At 49.6% G+C, this 12,309-nt stretch overlaps 1 protein-coding gene across 2 annotated transcripts in view; it reads right to left on the reverse strand.

Moving 5' to 3' along the window:
* LOC144176736 (protein zer-1 homolog) overlaps positions 1–12,309 on the reverse strand; it is a 117,579-nt gene that overhangs the window by 80,974 nt on the left and 24,296 nt on the right. For both annotated transcript variants that reach the window (XM_077705227.1, XM_077705228.1), the window contains exon 4: positions 4,482–4,751. In XM_077705227.1, coding sequence (XP_077561353.1) covers positions 4,482–4,751 — 270 coding nt within the window. The remainder of the gene's footprint in view (positions 1–4,481; positions 4,752–12,309) is intronic.

Raw genomic sequence — 12,309 nt, forward strand, 5'->3', positions numbered from 1 at the left:
AGGAGCCCATTTTCAGAAAAGTCAAGAAAGTCTGCCTCACTGATGACATTACTGACGACAAACACCGTGCCTAATGATTAGGCGCGGTGTTTGTGGAGTGGTGAGTAATCAGTTACAGGAACGCCGCACATTTGCCTAGCTTGGAGTAGTTTGTTGCCCTCTGCTTTGTCTTCAACTTTGATCAGCGGGTATTATTTGGCATTTTCGATGCCTTGCAGCCAACCTTGATTAGAATCAAGAGGCATTTAGAGACATTAAAAGGTGACATTTTTCTCGTTGTGAGGTTTTTGTTACCAGACTGCATAATATGAAAATGTGGAAGCGTCTTTTCAGTGCGCCCTCTTTTCACACAGTGATTGACAAAAAAGGGTTGGAGGTTGCCAAGCAATATGTATGTATGTTGCTCATATAAAGGACTCATGAATGAACAAGCTCAGAATTGTTAACGACCAGAGAGAAAGTGATAAGTTTCTAGCAGTACTTTACAAGATCTCTTGAGCCAATTGAAAATGTGTGTATATCGGCAAAATGGGACAATTTTGGCGAGGAAGAGCACTGTGATGTAGCCAAAGAAAATGAACAGCCAATGCACTAGCTGAGCATGCCTGCCAGCAAAATCACCGCATCCGTTGGCATGATGCTGCTATTGTAACACAATAACGAAATTTGGCTCCGTCTTTTCCTTGGATCACTGATAATTCAGGGCAGACCACATACTGTCAACCACATTTTGTCAACTGGACTGATGGCAACTTCCCTGCCATCTACTTGACATCACTGCACCACATCTCGTGAATATAAATTGCCAAAGGCCCCGTATCATTGTAAACAAAGAACCCGTATGGGTTCTGAAACATCAAGCATTTCAAGTGAAGAGTACTTTAGGGGCTCGCCCTGTCGTAGCTCGCTCGCTGGACCCAAGTAGAGCCACGCGGCATTCCGTCGTAGTGGCTGTCATCACGGCATAACGCAGAGGCTTTGAAAGACACAAGGTTTATACAGTCGAGTCCCGCTACAACGAAATTTACGTGACACGCAAAAAATTTCGTTGTGGTGGAACTTCGTTAACACAAATTACTGTTATATGTATGCGCAACGGCAAAGCCGCGAACGAAACAATCGTCCGTGAAATCTCCGCGATGGCGGGAGGGGGAAACCAAAGCTTGTGACAATCCTAAGGCGGTCAATAAACTGTCTAACTTCACCAAGCAATCAGCGTCGCTGTTACACCATTTCCTTACATTGCGGCCAACCACGAACTCAACACTCGTGCCTGGGCGATCGCGAAACACACATTTTACCGCACATGCACCGTCGCAGTGAAGTGGTTTAAATTATCCAAATTTAACTGTATATGAATGACAGTCAGCAAGTTTGGCAAGCTTACGCTTACCGGAACTTTATTCCCAGAAGTCGGTGAGCTTGGATTGCTTACGGTTCACAGCAAGCAACGGCGTTACGCGAGCCTCACAGTCCGTTAGAGGAGCCATCGCAATGTCATCGTCGTGTGTTCCGATTACTTTTCTGATAAGATCAAAAGCATCCATTACTTTGGAAGCAGTCGCTGAAGTCAGCGTGCCTTGGGGATCATCTTCCCAAGACGAGACGACACCATGTTTTTGCGCGCTCTGGACGATCTCGGCATCGGCGAACTCTTCGTAAACCTCTACGTTGGCGTCGACGTTAACGGAGTCGTCGTGCTGAACATCGGCAGCCATAAATCCCTTGTCCTCAAGGGCCGTCCACTGTGAAGCGATTAGCACGTCTTCAGCCTGTTCTGACGCGAGCTCATCTTCGGCTTCGGTTGAGCTGGCCGCCGTTTGGGCGTTCCCAAAACACGGAGTGTTTGAAGCAGTTGGATATCGTTTCGCTTTTCAACGTGCTCCACGCAGCAGCCATCATTTGAAGCGCCATATACAGGTCGATCTTCGTGTCTCGGCCAGTTTCAATATTGAGCAGAAGGCGCTGCATTAACCTGCTGCAGTACGCTCGTTTCAGGCACACAATCACCCCTTGGTCCAACGGCTGTATTAGAGACGTGCAATTCGGAGGAGAGTACTTTACCTCTGTGTTCGTCAGAACAACGTCGTCAATTCGATCGGCTGAGCAGTTGCCTAACAGTAAACAAACTATGTGGCCTTGCCTCTTCATGTCGCGGTCGAAGGCGACAACCCACTCTGTGAAAATTGAGCGCGTAATCCATGCCTTTTTGTTCACCATATACTTTACTGGAAGGCCTCGATTGCCTTTAAAACACCGCGGCTTAGCACTTTTGCTGATTACCAGGGGTGGGCGCTTATCTCAACCTTCCATGTTGGCACACAGCAGCACCGTAACTCTCTTTTCGCTGTGCTTCCCACCGTGGCAATGCTTTCCTCTAAAATCAAGCGTCGTTGAAGGTAGCATCTCGTAAAACAAGCCAGTCTCATCAGCGTTATAAATGTCCGACGGGCCGTACTGCGCAAGCATGTCCGCAGCATTATCAAAAATCCACTCCGATGCAGCTTCCCCATCAGCGGCCGCCGACTCGCCAGACAAGCACCTTGCCAGCAATGCAGTGGCGGGTTTTGAAGCGGCTAAGCCACCCCGTGCTGGCCTTGAATCGTTGAAGCCAAGCAAGCAGGCGTACTGAAGGGCCTTCTGCTACACAGCTGCTTTGCTCACTGGAACGTTCCTTGCTCGTGCGTCCACAAACCACGTGTAGACAGCCTTGTAAAGATCGTCATGTTTGGGCAGTGTCACTTTCTTGTGCTGTGAAGACGTACCCGAAGCAAGAGCCTTGTGAATGGAGTCTGTTTTTCAGCACCGTCGACAGCGAGCTCGGTGAAATGCCGAAATCATGGGCGGTGTCCCCTTCCTTCATACCGCCTTCTTCCTCAGCAATAATCTTTGCCTTCTTCTCGAGAGAAAGAAATTTGCACTGCTTCGTTGTGAGGCTTCGTAGCCATACTTTTCTGACTCGGCTACCGCTGTCAAAACGACCACAGTTGTTGCTATAGTCGTTGCTACAGAAGGTGAAGGGCAGGGCCGCATACACGACGGACACCCCTAAGCGCAAGAAACCGGTGGTTGTACCCTATGTTCACAGGGTGGCACACAACCTAAAAAATGTAGCCAACAGGCACAGAGTGCCAGTAGTCTTCTCTGCCCCCCGGAAGTTGGCTAGTTTGTGCCCCAAAATCCTGAGAGGACCGGACAACAAAAAAGACTGCCTGAAGGGACATACCACACCGTATGTGGGTTGCGCAACTGGGGTTGTATACATGATTCCGCTTGTATGCGGGAAGGTTTACATTGGCCAAACTGGCCGATGTGTGAACGACCGGCTAAGAGAGCACCAGTTGTCAATAAAGAATGGAACTGGCTCGCACCTTCCGCACCACTGCAAGAACTGTGAAAACAAGTCCTGCAAGCCGCAACTGGAAAAAACCACAGTGCTGGGCCGGAGCAAGGAAAAGGTGGCAAGGGAACTAATAGAGGCCTTTCATATACGAAAAAATGGTGATAACTGCGTTAGCGAAGCGTCACTATCTTTGTATTGTAGTGAGTATGAATTTTTAAACGCGTCCTTGTGATTAAACGCATGCGACTGTGCGCATGTGCACGGAAGGGTATATAGGTGCGTAGGCTATTTCTGAATAAATTTAGTTGTGAGTCTGCGCCTGGTTTGTTGTCCTCTTCTTCCGTCCCGTCCTTTTGCGCAGTTTTATTGTTATCCTGAAGAACTACTTTTCGGCACGGACTCGCTCAGAAAAGTATGGCTACGAGCGCTGCACCCCAAACTGACTAGGCAACAACAGACGATCCTGCGTCGAGCGCAGGCGGGATCACTTGCGCATCTCGTACTGATGAACCGCATGTACCCTGCGGAACACGATACGCTCTGTCCGTTTTGCAAAAGAGAGAGGGGCACCCTGCCGCACATCTTGGCAAAGTGTACAGAACTCAAGACCCCCCCCTCCTTCCCTTCCCCACAACACCCCCAATCCCCGACCCCTTGAGCGATGGGAGACCTTGTTGACCAGCCCCGCCCTGCCGACTCAGCTCGCACTGACAGATGGGCCTGGAGCTGCTGGGAACATATGGGTCCCGTAACTAGGGAACCACCCCGTCTGGTGCCAGCGTGCACCACCGATTTCTTTTTCGGCTCAGTAAAAGTTTGATTCCTCCTTCTCCTCCGAGCACTGCCTGCAGGTGCAAGGCGGTCGGCCGCGACGTCACGTTGATAGAGTGACACCATTGGCTGGAAGGGGGGTACTGGAAGGGAGAATTGGGCTACGCTCCTTTTTTCTTGACTTGTATCTGAGTATAGGTCAATGACTACAATTTTACACTGGAAAAAGCATGCATTTATGTTTAGAGCCACACTAGCCAGCCACCATAAAGCCGTACTTGGGAACGCGAAACCTTGTACTAGTCCCACTTGGAAGCCATGGGTATGCCCGAGGGAAAAGAGGGAGAAGGGAAGAGAGGCATCCCACCTGAGGGCCTTGAGGCAACAAAGGGCATCCAGGGCCAGGTCGAGGTGCGGCACGTCAGACAGGGAGAGCCAGGTCAGCGAGGGGGCGAGGGGTGCGAGGCACGCCAAGTATCGTGCCAGGGGCCCCTGGCACTGGGACAGGTCGAGCTGGCGCAGGCAACTCAGCTGCGCCCAGCGCCCGTGCCGCGACAGCAGCTGCCCCGCCGCCCCGCACAGCCGCAGCCGCTCCAGTGACCGCTGCTCCCACACCCACCACAGGCCCCGGGCCCAGCTGCAATGTGGGCGGGGCCAAGGAAGGTGCAATCGTCGCAATCATTGCAAGCTGCACTCATCCTGCTAGCTCTGCAGCTGACCTGACACGGTTTTCAGAAATCTTTCCTCCATGCTTGGTGCAAATTTGAAGCGGAAACACCGCCGACAAAGGCAAACAAGGGCGACAAAGGCAAACAGCATCATGGCAATGGTGGAATGAGATGAGAAGGATTTCCAATCAAGAAACTAGTTCAAGAAACTTTACTAAGGGAGTCTGTGTATAGGGCCATAACTAAAACATAGTGAGTATAGACACCTAAGTTGCAAAGCTTCAGGTTCCACCACTGTTTTGCAACAGGTAATGAACACAGGTGGGGTTATGGGCTGCACGATATGCACTTCAAAAAGTCAACATCTGCTAGGCAACAAAAACTTTCTTTGTAAGAGAACATGGGATGGTCTGATAGGAATAATGAAGAGTGCAAGAGAATGTTTTATGCGTAAGCTTCATTAAAGTGACGTCTCCTTTCAATGTAATACATCTCGCATTCAATAAGTACTATATGAAGGACTGATAGCTACCCCCCACATCGATGACACTGAGGCTTGTTTGTGTTGCATGATGAATAAAGCCACCTCTATGGATCTGGCATGTTGCTCAGTAGGAAGCTTTTCTACTTTGGGTTTAATGGCATGTAATATATAATCTATTCCTTTATCCCACTGTAGTTGCCAGTGGTCTCGAAGCTTCCTTCTTACACAAGGTTTGAGGTCTTGATACGGAACCAGCTTAATGTCTATGTTGTCACGAAGTGCAGCACCTGCAGCACTTTCGTCAGCGGCTTCATTTCCAGCAATGCCACAGTGACCCAGAACACAGCACACTGTGACAGCAAGCTTGAGACTATAAGCCGAGTACAGGGCTCTTAAAACATCATTAAAAGTTGGGTTCCTACTAGCCTTCAGAAATGAAAGCTTTAATTAAAACAACACCCTGAGAGTCTGTGTATATGAATGAGCTCTCAATTTTGTGTCGGAGAATGTGGTTCAAAGCTAGCAGGATACCGCATGCCTCTGCAGTAAATATACTAGTGCTCCTGTTCATTGTTTTGGACAATGTGAATAGGGGACCAGACCATTTGCAGCACAAGATCTGACTGCAGAAGCCTTTGAGGCATCAGTGTGGAATTCAGCTGCTTTGTATTTGCCCCTGAGGGACAGAAAGTGCTGAATAATAACAAAGTTTGGTCCATTTTTCTTTTGTATTTCTCTGCAGGACATGTCACAATTAGGCTTGTGCAAATATTGGGGGGCTTCGAATATTCGAACGAATATTACAGTATTAGAATTCGCTTCGAATTCGCTTAGAATTCGAATTTAAAATTTCCAATATTTCGAAGTATTCGGGGTGAACGAATATCAAAAGTGCGTTAGTTTCGGTTTCGTTAGGCAAGCCGCAGTGCCATTGACATCAGGCCTACATCTCGACTACGAGTGGAGCCAAGACAAGCTAATTCACATTCAGAACATTGTCGTAGCCTTATTCAGCGTGAACCGCATGGCGCATTTTTGCACGCGATTCATGCGCGTCGGCGTCATGCGTGCGATTTTTCGACGCTCGCGTCGACAATTCCGCGCGCGTGGCAGCACCTGCCTCGCTCAGAAAATGACACGCGTCGCGCGCGGAAGTGGGAGGAGCCTGACGACTAGCGCCAATGGGGAGGCGCGCCTCATGGCGGCAGTTTCGAAGCGCTCGAGACAGCCGGCTGGCTTCGCCAGAGATGTTTAGGCTTACCACCCTGGCAGATATTGCATGGCCGGTTTCAGTAGCGGTGCGGATGATGATTTATTGTACCGCTTTCACCCACGTTATCAGCTCCTTTACCGCACAAGCAACTTCGTGCGTGTGTTGAGCAGCATTTTAGAGAGCGCTTAGAAGCGGTCACTCGAGTTCCCAACACCACTTCGCGGCCGACGCTGCCGCCATGTTGCCGCCACAGAACCACTTCGCGGCCGCCGCCATGTTGCCGCCGCCGGCCGCACACCGCAGCAGCGTCAGTGCGCCTGTGACGTGCGCGGCGCGTTTTTGTGAGAAGAAAACAGCAGCTCGGCCGTCCCTGGAGAAAGAGCGGCAAAGCGGGGAGGAGAGCCCGTGCGTCGCCGTCGCTTGCTCGCTCGGCGGTCGGGCGCCTCGCCGGCTCAGGCGTATCATCCGCCGGGCCGCGCAGGTCCATTCGTTTCGTACAGTTAAACGTCGTTATAACGAAATTGAAGGGGCACCGCGATTTGCTCGTTATAGCCAATATTTCGTTATAGCCGTAACCGACATTTACTGCAAATATTATGCATTGTAGTTACCTAAAACAAAAAGCGGGCGAAATAGCATCTTGCTGCACGGCGATAGTCAGTAAAATAAACACATTCCGGAGGTAAAAAGGAAAAGTCACGAACCTACTTTATTGCAGTTCAACACTCGCATTTCAAACAGACTTGGCTACGAAGTCCGTAATTAGACATTGATGCACCTTCCTGATGCGAGCGATGGCTCCCTCAGCTGCGGCCAGTACGTTCACGCCATCTTCACCGCCCTCGTGCGCGCCGAAGTAGCGACGCAGCACGTCCACCGCATCTAGTCCCTCCGACGCCGTCCTTAGCGCTTCTTTTCAAGCCATGTGCAACAGCGCTGACGATGGACTCTCGGTTGCTCACGATGGTGGACAGCGTACTCGTCCACACATCAAAGTCTCTTGCCACCTTAACACGGAGTGCACCTTACCTTTCTACGCGCCCGATGCGACGGCTTTTATCATAGCCGTCTTCTGTTCAAGCGTGATAGTCTTTCGGATTCCCGCCTGTCGCACTCGCGCTGTTGGAATCACGCCGGCAGTACGATAAGATAAGGCTGAAGACTGCCAAAACCCACGCACACACAACTACGCAGCAACGTCGGCGATACGAGGGGTGGAGGAGGAAGGCGACGCAACCGCGCGCGCCGTGTGCATTGGGGTTCTTCTCGGGCTCACCGCGGATAGTCCGCGGATTCCCCGAAGCCATAGGGATACGTGGGAAAATCGAACGTCGGACTACAGTGAACTAGAATATTCTAGTTCACTCTAGTCGGACTGCTTCTCGGGGAGCACGCGGTGAGGAGGGGAGGGGAGGGGGGCTTCGCGGGCGCAGCGTCCGCATGGCGCGCCAGCCAGCTTCGCGCGCGTGGCGGGATTTTTGAGCTGCTAATACAGTTGCCGCGTCACGCACTGTCTCAAATCCGCGTTGCGCACTGTTGTAAAATTAGCTCAAAATTTGACTTCTCAACGAAATTTGTTCGTTATATCCCGTAACGGGGAAATTTTACCTCGTTAAAACGAGGTTTTAAATACATTGGTTTCTATGGGGACTTTCAAGGGGAATTACGATTTGCTCGTTATATCCATTATTTCGTTATAGCCCGTCTCGTTATAACGAGGTTTAACTGTAATTGCCAAAATTTTTCCCAATGCAAACAATCCAATTTCGCCGGGACGTACCGTATTTACACGATTGTAGGTCGACCCTTTTTTTCAAATTTGACAATCCAATGTTGGGGGGTCGATTTAGAATCGAAGTCGAACCGTCTACCGCTAGTAGCGGCAAGAGAAACGAGAAATCGGGGGTGCTACGAGGTGGGGACAGCTTTGCACCCTCGTTCCCGTGGTTATGGTCTACAGTGTGAACCGCATGGGGCGTTTTCTGCTCGCGGAAATGTGCCGCGCTGACGCTGCCGCGAATTTCACCCGCATGCTGCGCGCTACGCGATCGGCGGCGGCAACATGGCGGCGCCACCAGCCGCGAAGAGGTGCGCGTAGCTCCAGCGACCGCTTTTAACCGCTCTTTAAGATATCACTGAAGGCACAAACGAAGACGTTTGTGCATGAAAGGAGCTGATAATGTGGTCCAAAACGGCGTTAGGGACAGCGCCAATCAAATATCCGCCACCGTGGTAAGCCTAAACATCGGCGGCGCCAGCCGGCTAAGGCAAGTCGTCAGGCTGCTCCCACTGCCGCGCTTGTCACGCGTCATACCGAGGTAGAACGGTAGAACTTCAAAGCAGCAGAAGCTGCCGCGCGCGCGGAAGCGTCGACGCTGGCGTGAGAAAGTTGCCCGCGCAATGCCGACGCGATGGTGGGAGGTTAGTAAATCGCGCGCGGCCGCTTCCATCAGTCGCCATGTTGTTTGTTTTGTTATCGCGTGGCTGTGGCCGCTGCCGCTTGCTTCGATGGTTGACATCTCACCGCGGGTGTGCTCTTCCCGGGTGTGCTCTTCCGGGTGCTTTTACAAAAGCTTTTCTTTTTTAACATCTACCACGCATACCGCGAGCGCACGGCTCTTGTGGGAGCATCGATCATTGATGGTAGGGTAGAAACGCCGTGTGGGTTGACGGTAGAGCTTCTCTTTGTGATACGATTTTCTAGGCGGCGCTTGCATTTTTTTTTTTTTTGAGAGATGCAATTTTGTGGGGGTCGACCTACATTCGAGTCGACTTACAATCGTGTAAATACGGTATCAGAAATTCGTATTATCCCGAAATTCGTATCACCCAGAAACGTATCATCAAGATTCCACTGTATAGAACTTGTTTATGAAGGTCCCGCCAGGCCCGGAAGCTCAGTGTCTCAGTGACAGGAAGATCAGTGACACCTGGCAGCTATTCGAATTCGCTTCGAAAGTATTCGACCCCAAGGACTATTTGCTTCGAATTCGCTTCCAACTAAAATATTACTATTCGCACAAGCCTTGCCACAATGAATCGGGCAAATGTAGAGGTAAGTAAACACCGGTAAGAGGAATTTACCCTTTATGAAGTGCGACACTGCCAAAGGAACCGGTGGTTCTATGGATGGTCGATTTTCGAAGAGTTGAATACTAGAGTTATTTTTCATAGTAACGTTCAAAGGGTGTTCCTCCTTAGAAGTGATCTTTTCAGCAAACATTAAAGCTGCGTAAATGCACTGGTACTCTGAAACTCGTTCTACATGGTGTTTTTCACCAGCGAATTCGGTGGAATGAGCATTCAAACTTGCGAAATTTGCAATGCCAGGAAATGTCGTCTAAATGGCCTGCGAACATCGCGAATTTCACATTTCAGAGGCACATTGTTTTCAGAGCGAATTAAGGGTGCCACGAGCAAAGCTTGTTGTAATTTTTTTTAAATTGGTTTTATTTTATTTTCTGGGCAAGTTGTTTCAGACTGTTTTGCAGTAAATACGAATTTATTGGTGCTTTAATATAACAATTGCCAATTATTTATCGATATAAGTACACATAAGCGAAGACAAACACAGCAAGCAACCCTGGGTTCACTTGTGCGTGCCTAGTACACCTCTGTTAGTGTACTACAGCTTTTCCCGCTCAATTTAATCCAATCGCCAACTAATTTAATCCAGGCGCCAGCCAGTTTAATTCTAGTGCCAACCAACTTAATCCAAACGCCATCTGATTTAATCCAGGTGCCAGCAAATTCAAGTGCTCACCAATTTAATCTGGGTGCCAACCAAATTAATCCAGCTGTCAGAAGGTTGTCCAGGGGTGTTTTTTGCAATATTAGGCGCAGCTTTGCGAACTTTGTTGCGCGTGGTGTGGTGAAACGTGGTGTTTCTTGATGTATTGTGTGCAAAATCTCTTATGCGCAGAGCTTAAAGGAGCCATAAAGAGAAAATACAACTTCGTTTAATTTGAAAGAACTAGGATTCAGTATCTCACTCAGCTTCATTATAGCCACAAAAGATGTTTTTTAACGAAAAAAAAGCAAAAAGTATTTAAAAACTTTCAAATTTTGTGCCACAGTGACGTGTTATGAGCAAGAATGACGTCATACGGGCCAACAATAAAACATAATTTTCAGTGCGTTAACTGCACATTAGCATTCAAGTGATGCGGTCAAATGGAACTAGAGGCCCCATTACAGAAGTCCAGTCATGTGTCGTCGCGACAGGTCAGTTAGGCGGCCGCCAATCGCGCAAACAAGGTTTCGTGACGTCATAGAGAAGTTGTGGGAAATTGGCTAGGGGGTGCCACGGCTTCACACGTTTTCTTTAATAGTATCTCCGTTAATTTTTCAAAGATTGCGATAATATTGGTATCATTGTTATCGGGACTAAGCAGTCTTTCTAATAAACCCAACTTGTATTTTGTCTTCATGGCTCCTTTAATGGACTGACGCGCAGACCAAGAGAGCGGCCTTTTCTGGTCCGTTGGTGCTGCGTGCTGTGAGCTTCATTACAGCCTGCCAGCCATTTCAAACTTGCAAACTTCTTCCCGGTGAACATTGGAGGGTTTGCGAGCACAAGCCCGCAGAATATGCGTGGGACTACCACGATGTACCTCTACTATGGGCACAATTGCCGAGGCACGTGTGTTTCCAATGGACGCACTTCTTTTGTGCGAACTCCTTCGAGTCTACCTTAGTTACTTCACAAGGCACGAACACCATCCATTATCGGCTCTTCCTACAACGTGCTCGAGAAGTAGTTTTGCGGCAGCCATTTTGCGACATCAACATAGAATTCCATCAGGTTTCGCCCCAATGGTGGTTTCCCAGAATCCTCTGTGGGTACTATCAAAACCATCAATCTACCTTTCCATCCCGGGAATTGGGAAGAAGTCCTCTTTGCCATCAATAGCCCTCAAACAGTTGACTCTAGCGTTGTTCCCAGGCAAGTACGCCGGAACTGTGCATGTATACACTGATGGCTCTGTGACTGCATCCAGGTCCACCGCGGCTGTGGTAATTCCAAGCCTATGCATTACCCGAGGATTCACACTAGACCACAAGACAACTTCTACTGCTACTGAGTTGGTTGCCATACGGGAGGCAATTCGTTTAGTCTACCGTGGATCACCTCAAGCTTGGACCCTGTATTGTGACTCCGAGCCAGCACTCCAAGTCCTCAACGGGGTTATGATGCAAGGACCTTATTATTCCCTTGCTGCGGAAGTACTCCAATTATGCTCCTTGGCACTGCAACAAGGACATGTCCTCACCATTCAGTGGGTACCAGGCCATTGCAGGCTGGCTAGTAACGATTGGGCTGACGAGGAGGCAAAGGTTTCTGAAAATGCAGATGTTGTACGTCTGCCTTTTGCAAGGACGGACACGACCGCCCTTCTGTCTACCGTTCTCCGCCTTGCCTCGGCGAGTCACTGGTCCCACTTTGACAATTGTCACAAAATACTACACCGTCTGGACCCTGACTGCAAGTTTTGGTTACCACCTGGTATTCAGCAAAACCACTCTACACTGTTTCACCGACTACGGCATGGCGTAGCCTTTCCCCGTCGCTACAAGCACCTCATTGGCGTTACGAGTGACCCCGATTGTGAAACATGCCATGTACCAGAGACTGTTTCGCATGTTCTCTGCCACTGTCCACGCTATGCGCATCCTCGAGAACAATTAGCGGGAACATTGGCCTGTTTGGACTGTCATGTGGTGTCGGAGGAAGTACTGCTGGGACCTCGTTCCCACAAGGCATTTAAAGCTGTGCTGGCATTTCTGCGCGGCAGCGTCCTCTCAGCGATATTGTAGTTGAGGCCCGTCT

The sequence above is a fragment of the Haemaphysalis longicornis genome, unplaced genomic scaffold (genome assembly GCF_048455015.1).
Source record: "Haemaphysalis longicornis isolate Haplotype H1 unplaced genomic scaffold, Haemaphysalis longicornis Haplotype H1 scaffold_1, whole genome shotgun sequence".
Taxonomy (NCBI): Eukaryota; Metazoa; Arthropoda; class Arachnida; order Ixodida; family Ixodidae; genus Haemaphysalis; species Haemaphysalis longicornis.